The sequence below is a fragment of the Tursiops truncatus genome, chromosome 13 (genome assembly GCF_011762595.2).
Source record: "Tursiops truncatus isolate mTurTru1 chromosome 13, mTurTru1.mat.Y, whole genome shotgun sequence".
In the NCBI taxonomy this organism is placed as follows: Eukaryota; Metazoa; Chordata; class Mammalia; order Artiodactyla; family Delphinidae; genus Tursiops; species Tursiops truncatus.
In genome coordinates this window covers 959,827-981,466 of record NC_047046.1, presented here as the reverse complement: position 1 = coordinate 981,466, position 21,640 = coordinate 959,827, and the positions used below count along the sequence as shown (strand labels likewise).

Below are 21,640 nucleotides of genomic sequence, written 5' to 3'. Positions count from 1 at the left end.
GGACACCTGTAACTTTTGCATTTAAAATGCCTCGCTGAGTAGAGTGGATATAATTGAATTATTAAAAAAGTTAGCAACTGTTAAACATCGTGCTTAGCCTTTGGTAGCCCTTCAGGGGTAGTGCAGAGGTGTCAAGGGCGTAGGGCGCCCAGAGTCAGCTAGTTTCTGTCTTTGCCGGTAGCTTTTCACTTAAACATTTTAAATAACCTGTATGTATTTCACACAGTTATATATCAAGTAGGGTACTAACTGCAGTACCATTTTGAAGTCAATTAGATAGTGCTTAATTGGAGTTTTAGCGCCATTTTCCAGTAGGAAGACAATTTCAGTCTTCTTATCATTCAGCTTTTGTGATTTTGGCGGGCTGAGCGACGCCAGGCAGTGTGACTGGTCAGGAGGCTAAGTTGTAGTCCTTGCCGAGACTGAGGTTTCCTGCGTTAGCTTCTGCTGTCATTGTGTGTGCAAAGCCAGCTCGTTTCTGAAGGACTCTAGATTTGCATTGAACTGAAATTCCATTTAAAACCAGAATGCAAATCCTTTTTTATCCTCCAGAGGTAAGTTAGAACTTTCAATTATTTATTATAATACATCGGGTAGATGACATTTCTCTTCTTAAAAAGAAGGGAAGTCAGTGTTTGGGATAATTATGATAGTTTTAGTTTACATTCATTCTTGTAATGCATTTAAATTATGAAAATCTCAGTTTTTCCGTTTTTTTTTTTTTCCAGCAACAAGCCCTTGCAGGGACCCTTGTGGCAGGGGCTGGCAGTGTGATCGAAACGGACCCCTTTAAGAGGCAGCAGGCGGGACCTCCGGCAGGTATGTCACGGAGCACAGGCTGAAGGGCCCCCGGAGCCAGTTAGCGTCTTAGTTTGGGAATTCCAGTGTCGTGGCCACCTGTTTCTAAAGCGTGGCCCCTAAGGAACTTAGTTTTGGTTAGTTTCTACTTTGAAAGTTAATTTTTCTTTTGTGGTAATCAGCTAAACAAAATGTTTATGTGCATGTTTATGTGTGCTGAAGTTAGAAACTTGTCAGTTGAGTAGGTGTATTCCAGTTTGGTTTCTGTGTGCATTTGTAGGCTGTTTAGCCCTCATGACATGATGAAGTGTAAAGCCATCTGCCTTTTCAAATTGTCACTCATTTTACAAACTGAATTTTTTCTCCAAGTTAGGAACTTAATACACATTTTGTGTAAAAGATTCAAACAGTTTAGAAGGGTGTAGTTTAAGTCTGTCTCTGGTTTGGTATTCCTTCCCCATTCCCTAGCCACAGAGCTGGCTATGTTTGTTCAGTTTCACAGACAAGCATTGCTACAGGTGTGTCATTCTGAAAAAGTTCAAATGTGATCCTCTATATATACACTGTTATGTCTTTAATATGAATTGACTAGGCCATCTTCCCCAGGCATGGACCTCATTCTTTTTGATAGCTGCCAAATACTGCGCCCACGGCATGGGTGCTCCCTTCTTCAGGCATCAGACCCGTGTTAGCATTCATTTGTTAGCATCACCTTTTTTCTGTTGTAATCAAAACCTGATTGAACATTCAGTTTCACAGTTTTTTCTATACATGTCTGTCCATGTATCTAAAAGCAGCGCTCCAAGAGTGAAATTGCTAGATCAAAATGTGTGCATAGTTAAGTATTAGTGAGGCTAAGTTGCCCTCCAAAAGGGTAGGGTCAGCTTTTGCTCCCGTCAGCAATTTCTGGTTCTCTCAAATTTTGGCCATTTTATTAAGTATCTTTTAATCTTTGTCGATCCAATGGGTAAAAAATAAAATCTTTGTTTTGATAATGGATTTCTTTAATTTTGATGCGGTTTCAGTTACCTCTTCATGTTTTTAACCATTTGTGAATGTGTTCCTCTGCTCGTTGTTTGTGTTCTTTGCCCATTTTGTCTTTCTGGTTGTTGATCCTTTTCATATTAATTTGTAAGAGCTTTATGAATGTTGCCCGTTGTGTATGTTGCAGATAATTGTCTCTTAGGTTGACGCTTGTCCTTTGCCTTTTTTATGATGCTTTTCCTTATATTTACAAATTTTTAACGGAAAGAAATGATATTTATCAACCCTATCTTTTATGGCTTCTGCATTTTGGTTCATGCATAGAAAGGCCTCTCTGTTCAAAGATGATAAAAACACTTACACATGTTTTTTCTACTACTTTTGTGGTTTTATTTTTACATCAAACTGCACCTTTTCTGAAAATTATTCTAGAGCAGTCTAAGAGACCTCGACTCGAAGTGGGTCACCAAGGGGTAGTTTTCCAGCACCCAGGGGTGAATACAGGAGTTCCTCTCCAGCAGTTAATGCCGACAGTTCAAGGTAAGACCCAGCGCCAGAACTAGCTCTCTTAGCTCAGAAAGAGGGAGTGCAGAGAGGGCTTAAGGAAGCAGCAGCAGACTAAAACGTGTGCAGTCCAGGTAGCATATCTGAGGTGGTTTCTGCCATCGGGACGTTCCTCTGAGTCCCACTTCACACAGTATGAAGAAACCACTGGAGACCAGCTCTTGTCACTTTAGCGGAGCCGCACGTCCCACTGTCCTCAGCTTCTCTCCGGTTTTCCCTCCTGTGTTTTCTCTGACTTGCTGCTGTGGTAGGGACCCTGCGGTTATCCCGTGCCTGCTCTGCTTGATGCTAACGCGCGAAGGCCGAGGCCTTTCTTTCCTTTGTTGTGTGCTCATTTATCACGTTAGACCTAATACACAGAGATCTCCCACCAGGTAAACCTCCCGTTTGAGTGTGTGTGTTGCGAGCGCAGGGTCTGAGGCAGCCCTGGCCGGTGGAGTCCGAGCCCGGGAGTCAGGGCCGCTGGGTCTGCCCTCTGTTGCAGGGGGAATGCCACCCGCGCCGCAGGCTGCTCAGCTCGCCGGCCAGAAGCAGAGCCAGCAGCGGTACGACCCCTCCACGGGGCCCCCGGTGCAGAACGCCGCCAGCCTGCACACGCCGCCGCCGCAGCTGCCCGCCAGGCTGCCCCCGGCCGGCCTCCCCGCCGCGCCCCTGCCGCCGGCGCTGCAGTTCCCCCCGCAGCCGCAGACGGCGGAGCCGCAGACCCCGCTCCCGCTCCCGGTGCCGGTGAAGACGCAGCCGCCAAACGCCCCCGCCCCGGCGCCCCCGCCTGGACAGCTCCCCGCGGCCCTCCACGTCCCGGTGCCCGCGAAGGCGCAGATGCAGGCCCCTCCGCTCCCGTCCCAGCCGCAGGTACTCCGGGCCCCTGCCGTTCCCCGAGCTAGAGGTGGAAGAAGAGACAGGCTGTGTGCTGGACGGGATGGCGCCCAGCTGGGTAACTCCTTCTCTCCCAGTGCTTCGCTCTCCACCGTGCAACAGTCAGTTCAGTAGCTGCAACGTAAATTTACTGTGCAGTTGTAGTTATTGTTGTTAAAATGTCAGAAAACGACACGATTCTGAGTGCTGCTCTCGGCACAGGGAGCCACGCACAGGGCACGGTGGCCCGGGTCCCACCTGATGTGCCGAGTAACGCGAGGTCATAGGAGCGAAGGCCTGGGGGCGGTGGGGCTCCTATGAGCCTGACCGTCTGCCAGGCTCTGTCCACGGTGCCTCCCCCGGACACTCCACTCCACCAGCGTGGGTGAGGCTGCTTTCCAGGCTTGATACACGTTTCCAGGGTTTATAATGCCCCTCCTCATCCACAAATTAACTTCACCCAGACGTCTTTTTGAACGTGTACTGTAGACCACGTGGGGCCCCTGAGGAGCAGTGCGTTTGTGAAGCATGGGTCTGGGGCACCAAAGGGGCCAGAGGCAGTGTTTTCAGAGGCTTGTCTCAGCAGCGTGTGGTCAGCCGCTTAGGAAAACCTCCCCTTCCTCTCCCCTCTCCCTCGTTAACAGGGAGATTTCCTAGCTGGGCTCGGAGTTCGAGTTCTTCTGGTGATCGTAGAAGTTTGCTTTCATGTAAGGATGTTACCTTTCACTCACCGCCTGCCAGGTGCAAGGCGCGGTGATGGGCACTTCCGGGCCATTATTTGCTCTCCTCTACCTGGCAGCCCTCTGTGGTAGAATCTTTATCACGCCCATTAGCTATGGAAAGACGGAGGCCAGAGAGGCCAGATAACTTGGCACGGTTGGTCAGCCAGTGCTGGAGGGGCTGTGGCTGGCCCCCTGGGTTGATTCTGGAGCCTTCTGTGCGCCTTGGGAAGGAGTACCCCCTCCCCCGCCAGGGCGCTGAGCTTCTTGGGCCTCCGCGGGCTTGAGGGTTCCATGGAAGTGAGGCTCTCTGTTTTGAATACTGTCATTGAGGCTGGTACCGACCTCATGCAGCACTGACGTTTTTCTTGGGTTTCTTTCCCGCCCTTTTTGTCAACGGTGTGAGCTGTGGGATGTGATTTTAGAAGAAGCTCCTTACAGAAGCCGTGGAATTCTGTTCCTTCCAGATTGGGCGGGGCCGGCAGTCTTCTTCTGTAAAGGGCCACAGAGAGGGAGTGTAATGGTATTTCAGGGTTTGCAGGCCGTATGCTTCCTGTTGAGTTGCTCAGCTCCGCCGCTGAAGCTGAGAGCAGCGCCAGGGCCCACAGATGAGCGGCCGTGGCCTGTGGAACTCTCCCAAAGTGTGTGGCCAGCCACAGTTTACCGACCGCTGAGGTGGAGGAAATCTCCTTAGAGGTGGGCGGAGAAGCTGTGCGCCGTGAGGGGCCCGGCCTTGGCCGCGGTGTCTCGTCCGCACCGCGGGTTATAAACGTGCCGCGTGCGCGTCGCTCTGTCCTCAGGCCTCCTGGCGCGGCAGGGCCTTGGCTTCCCTGCTCTCTGTCCCCCCACTTCCTCGCGGCTGGAACTCCCGTGTGAATCTAAGCTCCCCTTGGGCCCAGGGAGGGCTGGGCGGAGGGGCGCCTCAGCTTTACAAGCTCGGCTCTCGGGACGGCACAGAGGAGGGTTTCTAACCTTCCAGCTTGCCCACCGCGAGAGGGCTGCGTGGAATTTGTCTTTGCCCTTCGGAGAACAGGTGCACGGTGAGCATTTGGTACTTCTCAGTTAAGAAGTTTCTACAATTAAAAATTCTAAAAAATTACCTGAAAAAGCAAAAAAAAAAAAAACAAACCCGACGTAAGACCATATGTGAAGGCACCGTTTACAGGGAGCTCTGATGTGGCTTTGTGGACTAACAGGGCTTCTTCTCTTCTGTAGACACGGTTAGTCTGCGTGGCCCTGTGGTCCGCAGTAGGCCCACTGGTCAGTCTGCGCTGCTGGGGAGAGGGAGGGGCATTGCACAGGGGCCTCCAGCCAGCCTGTGGGTTCCGGGCACGGCGCTGAGCCCTGTTTTCCCTGCCAGACGGCGGCGCCACCCAGACCGCCCATGGACCCCGCCCAGCCCTGCCCGCGGCCGCTGCCCTCCGCCTCCTCTGCCTCGACCGTTGTCCCCGCCAGTGGCTCAGGCCCGGGGCCTTCGCCTGCCCGGGCCTCCCCGGTGAACAGACCCTCCCCGGCAGCCAAGTCGCTGTCTCCGGTCATCGCCCGCTCCCCAGGGGCAGCCGTGTCAGCGCCCCCGAAACCACAGAGCCCCGCTCAGAATGCCGCTGCGCCCCACGACGGTTCTCAGGACAAGCTGGCAGAACAGATAGCGCTGGTAAGTGCGCCTGAAGAAGCTCTTGAAAGTGCTCAAGAAGAGCTCACCGTATACTCCAGCCTGTGGAACGCGTGTGCTTTCACTTTCTAAGGGGGCAGTAGTATAAGACGGAACACCTGATAGTAAGGTTTGTGATCCGGAGAAACCAAGATTAAAACCGCGTAGTTGGCCCTGTCCTGCCGGAGGGGCAGCTAGACTGGTGTGGAGAAGGTCTTTTCTGTGCTGGTGTCAGCAGTCGGGGGGAGGGGGTTGTGGGGTGCAGGCTGAGAGCTCAGAGCCCTCGGGAGGCTGCCCAGGCCAGTGCAGCTCACGGCCTGCACCTAGTGAGCGTTTGCTGTTTGTCGGGCGACTGAGCAGTTATTTGTAAGTGCTCCGCCATGAGCGCTGGCCTGGGAGCTCTGTCCTGGGTTTCCAGGATGAGACTCCCGGGGGTCGCATGCCCTTGCCTCTGCCCTCTCGTAGAGCCTTGTTCAGCAACTCTTCTTTGTTGCTGAGACTTCCACGTAGCAGGGTCGCACTGACTGGGGTGTGCGTCGGTGGCTTGCACTTAAACTGTGCCGGACGTCTTCCACCCCGTGCTCCTTGCAGGAGAACCAGATCCATCAGCGGATAGCAGATTTAAGGAAGGAAGGCCTGTGGTCCCTCAGACGGCTGCCCAAGCTGCAGGAGGCCCCGCGGTCCAAATCGCACTGGGACTACCTGCTGGAGGAGATGCAGTGGATGGCCACAGACTTCGCCCAGGAGAGGAGGTGGAAGGTGGCCGCTGCCAAGAAGGTGGGTTTGAGACACAGGCCACCGCGGTGCCCAGGGGCCATCAAGCAGCGCCAGGGGCTTAAGTGTGCGGACGGAGGTCTCCCAGCCCCACTTTCTAAACGGTTTTTCTTCTTAAATTTTTATTTATTTGGCTATGTTGGCTCTCTAGTTGTGGCACACAGGCTCCAGAGCGCATGGGCTCTGTAGTTGGCGGCGCGTGGGCTCTCTAGTTGAGGTGCGCAGGCTTAGTTCCCCCGCGGCATGTGGGATCTTAGTTCCCCAACCAAGGATCGAACCTGCGTCCCCTGCATTGGAAGGCGGATTCTTAAGCACTGGACCACCAGGGAAGTCCCTCTAAAGAGTTTCTGGACTTACGATGTATCTGAAGAACGTTTTGCTGCTATTTAGAAAGTAGCTGCTGCGTTGCTTCATTTCTGAGGGCTGTCCCCAGTGCTCTAGCGTGGACTGCTGGGAACAGACACAGGCCCTTCTGCTGCAGTTCTGTCCTGGGATTTGGGTTCTTTTTCTGGCCAGTTTTGCCCGGCAGTTGGCATGAGGATGGCTGCAGCCCCCCAGATCCAGGCTGAGAGTAGGAAGGGGGAAGAGGCCAGGTGGCTGGCTGGCAGCTCGGGCACTCATCCCGGCCCTCTGGCTCCCCACAGCCTGCCTGCTCCGTGTTGCCTGGTCTTCCGGTCCAGCTTCTCTCCAGTTCTGGCTCAGAATTTATTACCTTCTCTCTGCTCCCAATGTAGGCACCCAGCCCGGGGTAGGACCTCTAGGAGATGCTACTGCTAAAGCTGGCAGTGTGGAAAGTGACAGATTTCTAGGGCTCTTGGGTCTCAGAGTAGAGCAGCTGCCCTTGCGTACGTGTACATAGCTCCAGGCCCAGCTGCTTCTTCCTCCATCACTGTGTGTCTTTATTCCTCGGGACCTGGATGCTGCCTTCATATTTCCTATACTCTCAGGACTGGGGATTGATCCTGTGTGCCTGGCCTGTCCACCTCCCTCCTCTGAATTCTCCCCCTTGCTTTCCCCACGTAGTTTTGGAAGAGCGAAGCCGAGACCAAGGGGGTAACAGCAGGGTCTGAGTGTAAAGGGTCTTTAATCAGATTCATGTGTATTTAAGAAAAAAACCAGATCGCTCCTTAAACATTTCCTTTTTCACGAAAGTTGATGGTCCTGAGCATGTGGACGCAGGGCTGGACAGGGCAGTGGCCAGGGCCGAGGGGCAGGGATGGACGCCGAGCGGTGGGACTGAGAGGCAGCTGAGCTGGAGGCCACGGCTGCGCGCTGTGCTGCCCCTCCTCGCGCCGTCCCTCTACCCCCGGGAGCCGGCGGCTTTGTGCGAGGGGTGCGTGCTGACCAGCACAAGGCCCTGGGAGTCCTGTGCTGGGCGGCCGCCTCGGGGGCATCCCAGAGCTGAGGGGCTGGCAGCTCCGCTGCACTCGGAACTCAGGATGTGTCCCTTTCTGAGTTACTTCTCTGCACCTTTTGGAGGTACAGCTGGTGAGGAGGTAAAGAGTAGAAATTCTGGAAAGCGGTTTGGCAATTTAAAGCAAAAGCCTTAAAACATGTGAATTATCCCAACGCAACTTTTTTAATCCTAGGAGTTAAATTTGGCTGCATTCACGCAGTGGAAATGATACGTATTAAAAATGATTTTGATCTGTGTTGATTGATGGAGAGACGTTACTCATATTAAAGGGGGAAAGGACGATTGTAGCACAGTATGATATTCCATTTTGGAGAAAAATATGTGTATTTGGTAAAATAACACTTGTAGGAAAGCCAGGCAGACCGTTGGTGGTGGTTTGCACTGGGATCAGCATTTTTCCCGCCTGCCCGTAGAGCAGGCGAGGGTGTGTCTCTCTGGGGATTATATGTAGTTACGGGCCGAGAAGATTTTAAAGAAACGTTATGTATCTTTTTTCTGATAGCATGACACAGCGCACAACGTAAAATTCTTGGACTTTCATTTACTAGCTTGTCAGAACTGTAGTGCGTCATCACGAAGAGAAGCAGCTTCGGGAGGAGCGGGGAAGGAGAGAAGAACAGAACCGATTGAGACGAATAGCTGCGTCAACTGCTAGAGAAATAGAATATTTTTGGTCAAATATTGAGCAGGTAAATTCTGAGATTTTGATGGGCTCCTGGGAGCACAGACTGTGTCGGGGTTGCTGAGGCGGCCTTCTGAGCCCAGCCTGCCTGTGCCATGGGGAAATCCCACAGGTGGAGCCTGTGGCGTCGTTTGGAAAGGCGGGTGCCCGCACTTCCTGGGCACCTCTGGGCTGTTGGCTCATCAGGAGACCTGGTTCTGCCTCTGTGTTTCTCTTTGTGCATCGAAATCCCCATCAGCCGTGGCCTGCGCGCTCTGTGGTGTCTGGGAGCCTTCCTGAGGGGCCCTTCCGGTAGTTCTGTTTAGTATTGGCGCAGGTCACTAAAAGCTGCTTAGTTCCAGAGTAGCTTGCTCTGTCTCTCGCTTCCTTTTCGTAAAAATTCTCTTCTTACCGTCTGACAGAATTTGGGCAGGATGCAGTTGACACAAAATAATGAAAGAGGACCAAACTGAACATTTCTCTTTGGACAGCGTGGGGGGTTAGGGTTGCCAACCCTACGTGCAGCTGAAAATCTGCACACAGCTCGTCATCTGCCCGCTGCATCTGTGGTTCCATGGCTGCGGCTGTAGCTAGCCGCAGACCGTGCAGCTCTGTAGGGTTTACTACCGGAAAAAATCTGAGTACCAGTGGACCTGCACAGTTCAAATCCACGTTGTCCAAGGGTCAGCTCTAATCTGAAATGGGGTTGGGACAGCTGTGGCTGTGCTTTTGGCCTACGTGTGCGAGTTTTAATGTTTTCATATATAGAACTTGTATTTCTTAGTAACGCGCTTATTTATTTAACTCTTTGCATTTAGGTTGTGGAAATAAAACTACAAGTAGAATTAGAAGAAAAAAGGAAAAAGGCTTTAAATTTCCAGAAAGTCTCCCGGAAAGGTATGATTACTTTTTAAAAAGCCTTCCCCTTTTGCGGGCTGTGTTTGCTCGATTTTCTGCTCACCGTCGCCTTGTGACATCGTGGCTTCCCGTGGAGCCTCCCCGGCGAGGCTGTTTACTCAGCAGCCTGGTCCTGGCATTTCAGTTCTTCTGAGATTCACTAGTATGAATCAATAAGCCCCAGGGTGACCAACTTTGGGGGGCTCTCAGGATTGAGGTTCTGAGCCTGTCCCCTGTGTCCCCGGAGAGTGAGATGAACTCCCCCGGCTTTGCCCCCCGCCCCACCGCGGTCCCCGTGTCTAGGCATCGTGCTGCTCCCACGGCGCTCAGCAGTAGCTACCCCATCACTGGAAACCTGGGGAGGGGGCGGGGAGGATTCCTCCCTTTTACTGATGAGGAAACTGAGGTGAAGGAGGTGGTCCCTGTTGAGAGTCACGGAGCTCTAAGATTATGCAAGTCATGAGCGAGAAGCTTTGCCAGGTTGGAGACTCTAGGTTCCTGCTGAAGCCGAGAGCGGGCGTGGCGGTGTGGCTGTGCCGCCCTGCGTCGCAGAGGGGAGGTGGGACCCGCCTTGCTGTCCTCTGCTCTCCTTGGGGGGCGGGCACAGGTGCCCATGGTCGTGTGAGGAGCATCACCTCCTCCACTGCCTTAGTGAAAGCGAATCGCGTTACCTGTCTCTTTAGGTAAAGAGTCGAGACCTACAGGGCTTGATGCGTTACGGGAAAGCTTTGTGGTGAGTTCGGGACTGTCGCGTCGCTGTGCGAGGGGGTGTCTGTCTGCAGGAAGTCGTAGGCATGAATAGCGTTCTCTCGCTGGAGAGCAGTCCCCCTTGGGCCTACAGCTGGTTCTTTCCAGCTTCAGGCTCACCTGGGTGTTAACCTTGGTGGTTTGGGGAGAGCAGACGTGGGTTTCGTCTTGCTTCCCCGCAGCCTCCTCCCCACCTTTGTGGTGTCTGCCGTGGACACGCCTGGCACGGCCTCCCAGGTCCTCCCGGTTGCATGTTGACTACAGTTCTGCTCTGGGTTCTCATTCTGTGTTTTCAGATCTCACGCTTATGATTTGTGTTCTGTGTCACAGGATTCGGGGATACCTGGAAGAAAAAGAAAAGCAAGCACATCTTTAACCGATGATGAAGGTCTGTCCCCCTGGTGCTTTGGCTGTCTGCAGGGCTCTCTGAACGCGCAGCTGGAGAGCTCACTCGGTGCTGCCGGGGCGTCGAGGACCGCCTGGACCGTGAGAGTCCGGTGGCTCGGTGGCTTATGCTCTCGGGGGCCGGGGGCCTTGGTGGATGGTGGGGTTTTGCAGTGGAGAGACGAGGAGTTGGATTGTGGAGGAGGGAAGGTGTCGGACCGTGTGCGTGCGTGCGCACGCGTGTGCCTTTCGTCGGTAGGGAGGAGAGGCAGTGCGTGTTGGGGGCAGGAGTCAGCGGGAGGGAAGGCGTGCCATGGTGAGGGCTCAGCTCAGGTGGAGAGGTGGCCCGAGGGCGGGTGGGACTCTTAGCCACCAGGAGCCGGCTGTGGGGTTGCAGGGCTGGAGGTGCCGGACAGGAGCTGAGCTCGGGGAATCCTCAGCTGGGCAGGGGCTGGGGCCTCTGAAATGGGCGATGATGAATTCATAGTGACACCGAACAACGTGCTTGTGGGTCTTTCTGTAGTGGGCTCTGCAGGTGGACAGGAAGTTCCACATCACTCCCTGTTTGGGCCTGAGTAGGATGTGATGAAAACCGGCCTCTATTTCACACTGTGAAATGGAAGAGAAAGTATAAAGTGTGGTCCCTCGTTTCTTGCTTACTTAATAAACTGTCACTTCCAGATTTAACCTGAGAAATTAGGACGTAGTTTTCACTTCTCTGATGGCTGTGCATGACAGCTTTGGAGCCTTGTAGCGTTTCTTGAGTAATTGCGAGGAAGATGCCGTGGGGTCTCTCGCTGACCTTTGATGGTGGCCATTCCAGTGGAAGACGAGGAGGAGACGATTGCAGAGGAAGAGGCGCTGGAGGGGGCTGCGGACCACCAGGCGGAGCTGTTGGAGTTAGCCAGAGAAGGTGGGCTCCGAGCGGCTTCCTGCGATGCTCTATTAAACATTTATTGAAACACACACGTAAGGTATGAAAACCGCAATAGGTTGCATGCGGTGTAAGCAGCCACGCCACCCAGTGTAGGAGAGAGCGCCATTCTGCCTCTGCCCTTGTCCCAGCGGGTGACTGCGGCCTGGATCTTGGCGTTTATCATTCCTTCCACTCAGTTTCCCCTTCCCCCTGCGTGAATCCTGAACGTACCGCTTTGTTTGGGTCTTAGAACTTGGTATAAACGGAATCACTCTGGAGGCTCACCCGCTGGCCTTTCTCAGTTCCGTTTCCGAGTTTCGTCCTCGTGGAGGTGTGTTGCTACAGAATCAGTGCCCACGGCTGAATGGTGGTCTGTGTGTGCATGTGTCACGGGTTAGCGGTTGTGCTGTTGGTGGGCAGTTCGGTGGTTTCCCTGCATTCGCCCTCACAGGCGGCGCTGCCTGCAGCACTCTTGTGTGTCCTGTGCACACATGCTTGGGCGTCTGTGCTCAGAGCAGGGGGGCCGGCTTGCAGGGCGTGCACACACGAGGCGGCGCTCCGCCGTGGTTGGAGTGCTGGGCCGGGCCCTGCGTCCCAGGAGCGCCTGGTGGTGTCTGCCTGTGGTGGGGGAGTGTGACCCACGAGGCGCAGCGTCTTCTCACAGCTGTCCTCGCCCCCTTGGTTTTGGGTTTTCTTTTCTGTACTGACTCTGGGTGTTCTTCCTGTGTTCTGGACACGTTTCCTTGTCAGTGACGTGTGTCCTAGTAACCTTTTTCCAGTCTGGGGTGGGTCTTCCTTCTCTTTATGGTGCCTTTTGAGGAACAGGTGTTCTTAATTTTAGTGTAGTTGAGTTTGTCCGTGTTGTTTAAAAGAAATTTTTTTAACCTCAGGATCAAAAGGATGTCTTTGTGCATTGTCTAAAAATTTTTGTTTTACGCTCGTATCAATGTTTGTAATCCACCAAGAATCACTTTTGTCTCGAGTGTGAAATAAGAGTGCAGCTTCTTCTTTTTTCCCCAAATGGTTCACTAACTCTCCCCGTGCCATTTGAAAAGGGCATCGTTCCTCAGTGATGCTCAGTGCCGGCTCACGTGTTAGTCACGTTTTCCTGAGACGCACGGCTCTTTCTGGGACCTTCATTGTTTTACTGGTCAGTTTGTACCAATACCACACTCCCTTGATTACTCTAGCTTTATAATAATTCTTGAGGCATAGCTAGGTCAGTCCTTCTGCCTTATTCTTTTTTAGGAGAGCTTTGACTAATTTGGGTCTATTTCAGATGCAGCTCAGAATCAGTTTATCAAGTTTCAGAGAAAAACTGCTTGGGGATTTTGATTCAAATGTGGTTGAATTAGTGGGTGTTTGGTGAGAATTGCATCTCTATGAAGAGCTTTTCCAACCTATGATCAAAGTAGCCTCTCGGTTTACTTAGATCTCCTTCAATCGCTTCCGCTAACATTTTATGGTTGCGTATTTTTATTAGATTTATTTCTAGGTGCATTATATTTTTTGAAGTTGTAATCAGTGGTTTTCTTTTTCAGATTACGTTTTAATTTGTTGCTGGTCTGTAGAAATGCAGTTGATTTTTATTTACTGATCTTAAATCCAGCAGCTGTGCTAAATTCTCACATTACTTCATCTCTGAAGAATAACAGTGTTTTCTCTATAACCCTGGTCCTTCTATTACCGTTCCTTGCAATGAAGTGTAGAATAGAGGTGCTGGCGGTGGGCACCTTCGGCTTGTTCTTTTGTTTTTGGCTGCACCACACAGCTTGTGGGATCTTTAGTTCCCCGACCAGGGATTGCACCCGGGCCCTCAGCAGTGAAAGCATGTGGAGTCCTAACCGCTGGACCGCCAGGGCATTTCCCGGCCTTCGGCTTGTTCTTGATTTGAGAGGGACATTTTCACCCGGCAAGGCAGCAGCTTGTGGCGGTTGGTCACGACTGCTTGGTTCAAATCCAGTGTTCTGTTTTCTCTTCTCTTGGCCTTTGAGCTACACCTTGTCTTGCATTCTTGTTGCAGGCCTTCCTGATTCTTGTGTGCATCCCTGACTTGGTAGAGTCTGTGTTAACTTGGAGCTGCTCTACCCCTTCCTGTAGGGCAGGAATTGGGAGCAGCCCGGCCGGGTGCTTCTGGCTCGGGTCTCACGGAGATGCGGCCGCCAGCAGGCCCAGCCTCCGGTCCACCCCTGCTGGCCCCCTAGCTGGCCGGGTGGATGGTTGTTGGCGGGCGAGCCCAGTCCCCCTACACGGGGACTTCTCTGGGTGGCTGTTCGAGCGTCCTCAGGATGGGGTGGCACGGTGGCTGGTGTCCCCACAGCAGGCGATCGCCCTGGTTATCCCTGGCCACTCAGGGGAACTGACCAGGCTGTGACCGCAGGGAGCCGTGTCACCGGGGCACATCTTCGTCCATTCACTGGGGTGCCTCTTCCTGGTCGGGTCTCCTCTCGTGCCCCTCATGAACCTTTCAGCACTTTCTTTATGAAGATGTTGTGAATTTTTTAAAACCTAAATTCTAAGTATTTAAATACTTTCTGTCTAAAGAAGTATAGAAATACTTTCTGTCTAAATAGAATCTTCTTTCCCATTATATCTTCAAACTAGTTTATACGTGTGAAGGCTGTTGATTCCTGTGAGTTGTTTGTTCCAAGACACCTTACGAATTATCTTATTCTTGAGGTAGTTTTTCAGTTGTTTCTGCTGTTTTTCTTTTTTTCCTACTTTGATAGTCATTATATGATGTATATGTACATTTCCCTGCATTTTGTTATGAAAACATGCAAACAGAAAAGTTGAAGAACCTTATTGCGAACGCCCATACACCCGCCACCTCCCTTCCACGATTGGTCTTCGCTTTATCACGTATCTACCTATCAGCCCCATATGACGAATAGTTTAAATCATGAGCAAGTGAAGTCACTGGATTATAAGTCTTAAACGAAGAGAGCCCTTAATGCTGTTCTTTTGGGGTACTTCTCTGTGGCGTTTGTTACTTTGACCACAGATTTTAGTGACATACGGTGTACGTGCAGAAAGGCTCATGTATCACGGGTACACAGCTCACAGCGTTCGTTGCCTTGTTATATATAACACCCAGTGGAACTGTGTTTGAATACCAACCTGGGTCCAAGTTTCCGATTACTCCCCTGGACAGACCCATGGAGTGGGAAATAGTGACGTCAGAGGGCATGAAATTTAAAGCTCTTCAGCTTTTCACACTGGTTTCCAGAAAAGTTAAGCCTGTTCGTACCATCACCCGCCGTGGTGAGACTGTTCGATTCATTATGCTCATCCAGCATTACGGTTGTAAGGTGGTTGCCATGCAGTGGGGGATGCACTGCGCACTGGTTTCTGGAGGTGCTCAGTTAAAGAGATACTTCATGAGCCCTTTAGAGTGTTTTGTGTGTGAGACAGCTCCATGTCCCTCGCCCACTGGGCTTCCGTGTGGTGGGCTGTTTGATCAGTTAGGGTGAGCTCTTTATACAAAAAGTCTATAGCAATATTTTATCATCTTTTTTGAACATTTTTTGTTTTATTTTTACTTTTACTTGATGTTTCGTATGTTTATGTCTCATCTCCTCTGATTATTTCTATCGTGGTATTTTTATATTTTCATTTATTAATCTGTAGATTTTACTGTACATTTATTAAGATTATTTCAGGAATATTTGTTCCTTTATGAATAAAAGTTGAGTTTCTTCATTTCAAAGATTCTCATCTTTATAAAGAAAAGGTCGTATATCTTGTATCAGTAACGGGCAATCATTATTAGTTTTTGGAAAAAGATAAATGTGCTTTTAGAAAATACATACAGTTTCCAAGGAATTAATTTAAAGCTAGGAAAAGGAATATACGTTTGACCCCTGAACAACACGGGTGTGAACTGCACAGGTCCACTTACTTACACGTGGAGTTTTTCCAATAGTAAACACTCCAGTGGTGCACGATCCACGGCTGGTCGGGTGTGGAGGAACCTCGCACAAGGAGAGCAGACTAGTTACACTCGGGTTTTCCACTGCAGGGTCGGCAACGCTGACCCCTGAGTTGTTCAAGGTCAACTGTATATGAAAGGGCCCTTCTCCTGACTGTGTTTTCTTCCCTGCTGACACTATTGGTGTAAAATAATCTTTCTTCCTACAATCCTTTCCAGCTGAATTGCCCTTAATTGATTTGATGAAGTTGTATGAAGGTGCCTTTCTGCCGAATTTCCAGTGGCCCCAACCTAAACCTGACAGTGAAGAGACAAGTGAAGACGAAGGTCTGTTTTAACATCTTTGAAGAATTCAGCTTTGAAAACAAAAGCCAAAATACTTAACAGAGGAAGGGTGCTTAAAACAGAGTTTAAGAATTACCTTCACTCCTTTCAGTCTGATAAAAAGTTGAAAATATATTTAATATGAAAGTTTATATTAATAGTTTCATTAAATTCTGTGCTTTTTATTTTTATTGGTTAACTTGGCATAATTATCAGAGTACTTGATCAAGTTGTGAACAATGTAGAAATACTCTTCTCCAGATTTATACACATTTTACGGGCCTAGGTTTTATCATTTATCCAGGCTGTGCTGTGTTTGTTTAATTTAACACACCCAGTTTAAGGACTTTACTTGACTTTTATTGGAGTTCCAAGGAGGTACACAGACTACGCCCGGAAGAGTCCACGTGTTGTTTTCATCCCCCCTGTTCTGGTCCATAGACGTGGCTGCCTGCGGGGGGCAGCAAGGGAGGGGCCCAGAAGATTCTGCGGGGAGGCCAGGGCTTGCCGAACCCCACGCTGCAGCAGGACTCCAGGGGGGGGCTGGTGGCCCCCTTGCTTGCCCAGACTAGGATGCTTCTGATCCTTCCATTCTTGGTGGTGGAGGGCAGTCACTAAACCCTTAGATGGCTGTAAATCTCTGGGTGATACTAGCTCCTGATGCTGCACAGACATTTTCCAACTTCACCCAAGGGCCTTCCAGAGCGGTCCTACAAACTCCATAAGAGTTTGTACCTGTTTATCTGGATACATTGTTAACTATCTAAAGTGGATTAAAAACTTGCTGCTCAATTCTGTCTTTGAAGTGTTTGGGTTCTAGCAACTCCTTTTCTTTTTTCTCTTCTCTCTCTTTTTTTTGTCATGTTAAGTGGCCTCATAATACTATCACAGCCTCTCAAACCTCACAAATCCCGTTTTTCCATTGATCACAGACATGGAAGACTGCTCGGGTGACCGGGAGAGCCGGAAGGGTGTGGTTCTCATCGACTCGCTGTTCATCATGGACCAGTTTAAAGCCACAGAGAGAGTGGTTGTCGGGAAGCCTCACACAAAGGACATCGCAGAAGTGACCGCTGTGGCCGAAGCCATCCTGCCCAAGGGCAGTGCTCGGATCAGCACCGCGGTGAGCCGCTGCGCCCTGTGTGAGGGGGTGTCTCTGTTAAGGGGAGAAGCTACCTCCTTCCAAACGAGCTCTTTATCCCAACGGCAGAAGTTGTCAGGAAAAACAATTAAGGATCTTTCTTTTCCTGTTATCTGTAAATCATCTTTGTGGCTTTCCAGTAGGCTTATCATATGAGTGATCTGACAACAGTTGTAATTGTTGTTCTGAGATGTGCCTGTTGGGCCCGTCTGCCCCTGCAGGTGAAGTTGAACGCTCCGGCTCTTCTGTACGGCGCCCTCAGAGATTACCAGAAGATTGGCCTGGACTGGCTGGCCAAGCTCTACCGGAAGAACCTCAATGGCGTATTGGCAGATGAAGCTGGGCTTGGTAAAACAGTGCAGATCATTGCTTTTTTTGCCCACCTAGCCTGTAATGAAGGTAAGAGCTTGTTGTTTTTTGAACAGTTCGTATTTGCTGAAACTGAACCATAGGTAGTGCATCTGGCGTGAGGGTGGGGAGAGGCCTTTATTCTCTGCTCCTTTGTTCCGTGCTCTGGTCCAGACTCAGAGAACTGGGCTCAGAGGCACTCATCACTGGAACAAACAAAGCACTCGTTCACAACAAACACTAGATCGAGTAACTCACCATTTTTCAAAGTCTAACGTAATATAAGACCCAGCAGGCTGCGTGACTGGGGCTTTGTGACTTCCAGGCCGCAGGGCCTCTGCGCTACTTCACGTTGGCATGAGTCCTCGTGGCCGGGCTCTCCCCTTGGGCTGCCCGTGGGCTGACGGGTGCGCGTCCCCCGTGGCGTGATTGGTCGCCCTGCCGAGGCCCATCGGCGCCTTCCCTGTGCTGTGGCGCAGGCCCTCCTGTCTCTCTGCTGGATCCCGCCACCCCTGGAGCCTTGTGAGGGCTCGGCGTCTGTGCAGCAGCAGAGGGATGGGGTGCCCGCACTCCGCGGCAGGCCGTGCCCTCGCCCCGGACGTCTGCCTCCTCACCCCTCGGCTCTTCCAGCTCGCACAGACGTTCAGCCTTCGGCCCCCGTTCACTGCCCTCCGCTTGGCTGTGGGCCTGGCGCCCGCCTGCTCCCCGCCTGTGCTGTGGGGCTGTGGACGAGCCTGTGTGCGTCTCTCTAACATGGGACAGGGGCTTATAGGCTTCCTCCGCAAGGGAAGTGTCCCGTAGCACCGGGGGTAGGGGAGCAGGAACCTCGCGTTCCAGCACGTAGCCAGCTCCTGAGGAAGCACAGGCCTCCGCCTTCATCTCTGTGTCACAGCTTCAGTAGCGGGGGGGGGCCCCTCGAGTTTAGGGGGAGTCGGCACCCTGAGTCGGCTGGATGGAGATTCCTTCAGCCCTGGGATCGTTTCTTCCTCCCCGGCCCCTCTAAATTCCTTCACAGTTACCTTAGCGTCTTTAGTAAATAACTCTTCTTTGCCCTTGGTTTTGAAAGCTTACTTGATCTTACCTCTAGTACAAATGGATCAACTTTGAGGCCTTATTTCCTTGTGCTAATATGTTTGTTTTTGACCCAGTACCACAAAGTGTACGATGTAGTACTTTAAAATGAGTTTTTATATATATAGTTATCTCAAGATAGAAGAGCTACCTTGTCTTACTATTGTATTGTTTAGTTGAAAAAAGCGTTCATTATTGTATTTATAATAGTAAGAACTTGGAAGCAGTGTACACTTTCAAAAGTAGGGGATTTTATTTCATCGGTTGAACAAACAAGTGGATCAGTTATTCGTTCCATAGGTGCTTACCCAGCACCTACCTGGTCCCAGGCACTGTTGCAGGCACCGGGGGTGCAGCTGTGAGCAGAACGAAGCCCCCCCACCCGTGAGGCTCACGGCAGGCACAGCGAGTAAGGATCCCACGCGGGAAGCAGCGCGGTGCCATTGTGTATGGTGTGCTCGGCACAGCCCGTGAGCAGAGGCCTGAGAGAGCCGTGGCCACCAGGATCGGGGGGCTTGGGAACATGGGGTGGCGGGTGCAGAGGCGGAAGGGGTTGCCGTTGTGTCTACGGGACAGTGCTGAGGCTGGTGCGGAGGCCAGAGGGTGCAGAGCCAGGAAGGCCGCCGGCCGGCCAGGTGAGGGCCTTGCAGGCTGCGCGGGCTCTGGCTCTTCCTGGTTAGAGGTCTGTGTTAGTGCGGGTGTCGGAGGGGTCACTGGACCTCCTTGGTGCTGGGAACAGACTCAGAGGGCCAGCTGTTGGGAAGCTTGCCGCCCTGGGGGAGAGGCGGGGGCCTGGCAGGTCCTGGGGGGCCTGAAGGGAGAGCGGGCAGGCGTGTGCCGCCCACTCCGCTTCCGCACAGGACAGGCCGAGTGGGGCCTGCCTGGGACCTGGCTCCCCTGCCTGCCCCCGCCCCCTGGAGCCAAGTGTCCTTGGCCTCCTCCTCACTGTGGGACCGTAAAGCTGGAGTTCACCGGTTCCTCAAGAGCAGAGGGCTCACTCCAAGAGACTCTGAGCGAGGGGGTTCTGGTAAGTTCACAGTTGGAATCCCTCACAAACTCACCACTTTTTTCTTTCTAAAGTAAAACAGCCAACAGTCTGTAGCTGTCCACCTGCTTCCATCCCCAGTGGTGACCCCTCGGGGCAGTCTGCTGTGTGTCCTGCCTTGCTTCGCCCAAGTGTCAACAGACATGCTCACAAACACATATATAGACACTTGTCCCTCCTCTCCAGAAATGGAACAACGTGCTAAATGCTAGTGAAACAAACAAACAAACTTGCTTTTCACTGGAGGGGGAAGGCACCTGGGGTTGATTTACATTTCCCTACTCACGAGGTCATGCCCTTCAGAGAGTGTATCGTCTGCTTGTATGTTTCCCTTTGTGAAATTTCTTTTTTCTTTTTCTTTTTTTTTTTTTTTGGCTGCACCGCGCAGCTTGTGGGATCTTGGTTCCCTGACCAGGGATCGAACCCAGGCCCTCCGCAGTGGAGGCACGGAGTCCTGACCACTGGACCGCTAGGGAAGTCCCATCCTTTGTAGAATTTCTGTTCACTTCCTTGTTCGTTTTCCTCTTAGGTGGTTTTATTCTAATTGAAGTATAGTTGACTTATATTATTGTGTTAGTTCCAGGTGTACAGCAAAGTGATTCAGTGTTATATATATATATTTTCAGGTTATTTTCCATTATAGGTTATTACAAGATATTGAATATAGTTCCCTGTGCTATAGTAAATCCTTACTGCTTGTCGATTTTTTTTTTTCTTAAATTTATTTTTGGCTGCGTTGGGTCTTCATTGCCGCATGCGGGCTTTTCTCTAGTTGCGGTGAGCGAGGGCCACTCATTGCCGCGGTGCGCAGGCCTCTCATTGCAGTGGCCTCTCGCGTTGCAGAGCACGGGCTCCAGGCGTGCAGGCTTCAGTAGTTGTGGCTCGCGGGCTCTAGAGCACAGACCCGGCAGCTGTGGCGCATGGGCTTAGTTTCTCTGCGGCATGTAGGATCCTCCCAGACCAGGGCTCGAACCCGCGTCCCCTGCATTGGCAGGCAGACTCTCAACCACTGTGCCACCAGGGAAGCCCTGCTTATCGATTTTATGTATAGTAGTTTGTATGTTAATCCCATACTCCTAATTTCCCTTTGGTAACCATAAGTTGTTATTTTTTTTTCTGTGTCTGTGAATCTTTTTTGTTTTGTAAATGGGTTCAGTTGTATTATTTTTTAGATTCCACATATAAGTGTTAACATAATATCTGTCTTTCGCTGACTTACTTCACTCAGTATGATAATCTCTGGGTCCACCCATGTTGCTGCAAATGGCATTATTTCATTCTTTTTTATGGCTGAGTAGTATTTGTGTGTGTGTGTGTGTGTGTGTGTGTACACCACATCTTCTTTATCCATTCCTCTGTTGATGGACATTCAGGTTGTTTCCATGTCTTGGCTATTGTGAATAGTGCTGCTGTGACCCTTGGGTGCATGTACCTTTTCTAATTAGAGTTTTCTCAGGATATGTGCCCAGGGGCGGGACTGCTGGATCATATGGCAACTCATTTTAGTTTTTGAGGAACCTCCATACTGTTCTCCATAGTGGCTGCACCAACTTACATTCCCACCAACAGCGTAGGAGGGTTCCCTTCTCTCCACACCCTCTGCAGCGTTTACTGCTTGTAGTCTTTTTGACGGTGGCCGTTCTGAACGGTATGAGGTGATATCTCGCTGTAGTTTTGATCTGCGTTTCTCTGATAATTAGCGATGTTGAGCATCTTTTCATGTGCCTCTTAGCCATCTGTGTCTTTTGGAGCAATGTCTGTTTAGGTCTTCTGCCCATTTGTTGATTGAGGTGTTTGTCTTTTCAATATTGAGCTTTATGAGCTGTTTGTATGTTTTGGATGTTACACCCTTGCCAACTGTATCGTTTGCAGATGTTTTCTCCCGTTTTGGCTGGTTCTTTTCAAGGATCAGTAGTAATGACACTTCGCTTATGAGCTGTAATGGCTCTAGATGTGTGCGTTACAGATATTTTTTTCAAGCCTGCCATTTCTGACTTTTAACTTGGTTTATGTTTATTTGTAGCACAGAAGTTGACATTTATGTGTGTATTGCCCAGAAATTTAAGAAACGCTTAGTTTTCCAAAGAATGCAGTTGAAACCGTGTGCTTTGGGCTGGGTTGGGATGGGTTTGGGTGTGTTCGGACGGGCGGCTGGGGACCGTGACGAGTGTGAGTGTTGGACCAGCGCCTGTAGCATGGGGCTGCCAGCGGGCCGTGCCGGCCGCGGGGCTCGAGGCTGAGGGTCTTCCTTTCTGAGCATTGTTCACTGTAGATGGGAGTCCTTCCCCTGCTTACATTAAGGGGTCATGTTTGAATCTGCTCTCATTTTACTGGCTGCTCACTCACTCAGTTCCTCTCTGTTGAGTGCGTCCTGCCTTGGCCCTGGGAGCCGGGCAGCGGCCCGTCCTGACGG

General features: G+C 51.2%; 1 protein-coding gene across 30 annotated transcripts in view; it reads left to right on the top strand.

Moving 5' to 3' along the window:
• The window catches only part of EP400 (E1A binding protein p400), a 115,352-nt gene that overhangs the window by 33,580 nt on the left and 60,132 nt on the right, over positions 1-21,640 (top strand). For 27 of the 30 annotated variants that reach the window (XR_012325083.1, XR_012325076.1, XR_012325074.1 and 24 more), the window contains 13 exons: positions 729-819; positions 2,215-2,322; positions 2,831-3,198; positions 5,281-5,574; positions 6,163-6,348; positions 8,311-8,451; positions 9,242-9,320; positions 10,004-10,053; positions 10,398-10,455; positions 11,275-11,364; positions 15,518-15,625; positions 16,555-16,745; positions 16,985-17,162. Coding sequence is in view for 15 of the 30 variants with exons in the window: in XM_073789915.1 (XP_073646016.1) it covers positions 729-819; positions 2,215-2,322; positions 2,831-3,198; positions 5,281-5,574; positions 6,163-6,348; positions 8,311-8,451; positions 9,242-9,320; positions 10,004-10,053; positions 10,398-10,455; positions 11,275-11,364; positions 15,518-15,625; positions 16,555-16,745; positions 16,985-17,162 (1,942 nt within the window). In the remaining 15 variants the exon portion in view is untranslated. The remainder of the gene's footprint in view (positions 1-728; positions 820-2,214; positions 2,323-2,830; positions 3,199-5,280; positions 5,575-6,162; positions 6,349-8,310; positions 8,452-9,241; positions 9,321-10,003; positions 10,054-10,397; positions 10,456-11,274; positions 11,365-15,517; positions 15,626-16,554; positions 16,746-16,984; positions 17,163-21,640) is intronic. The other 3 variants (XM_073789912.1, XM_033836694.2, XM_073789914.1) reach the window with 1 other exon arrangement.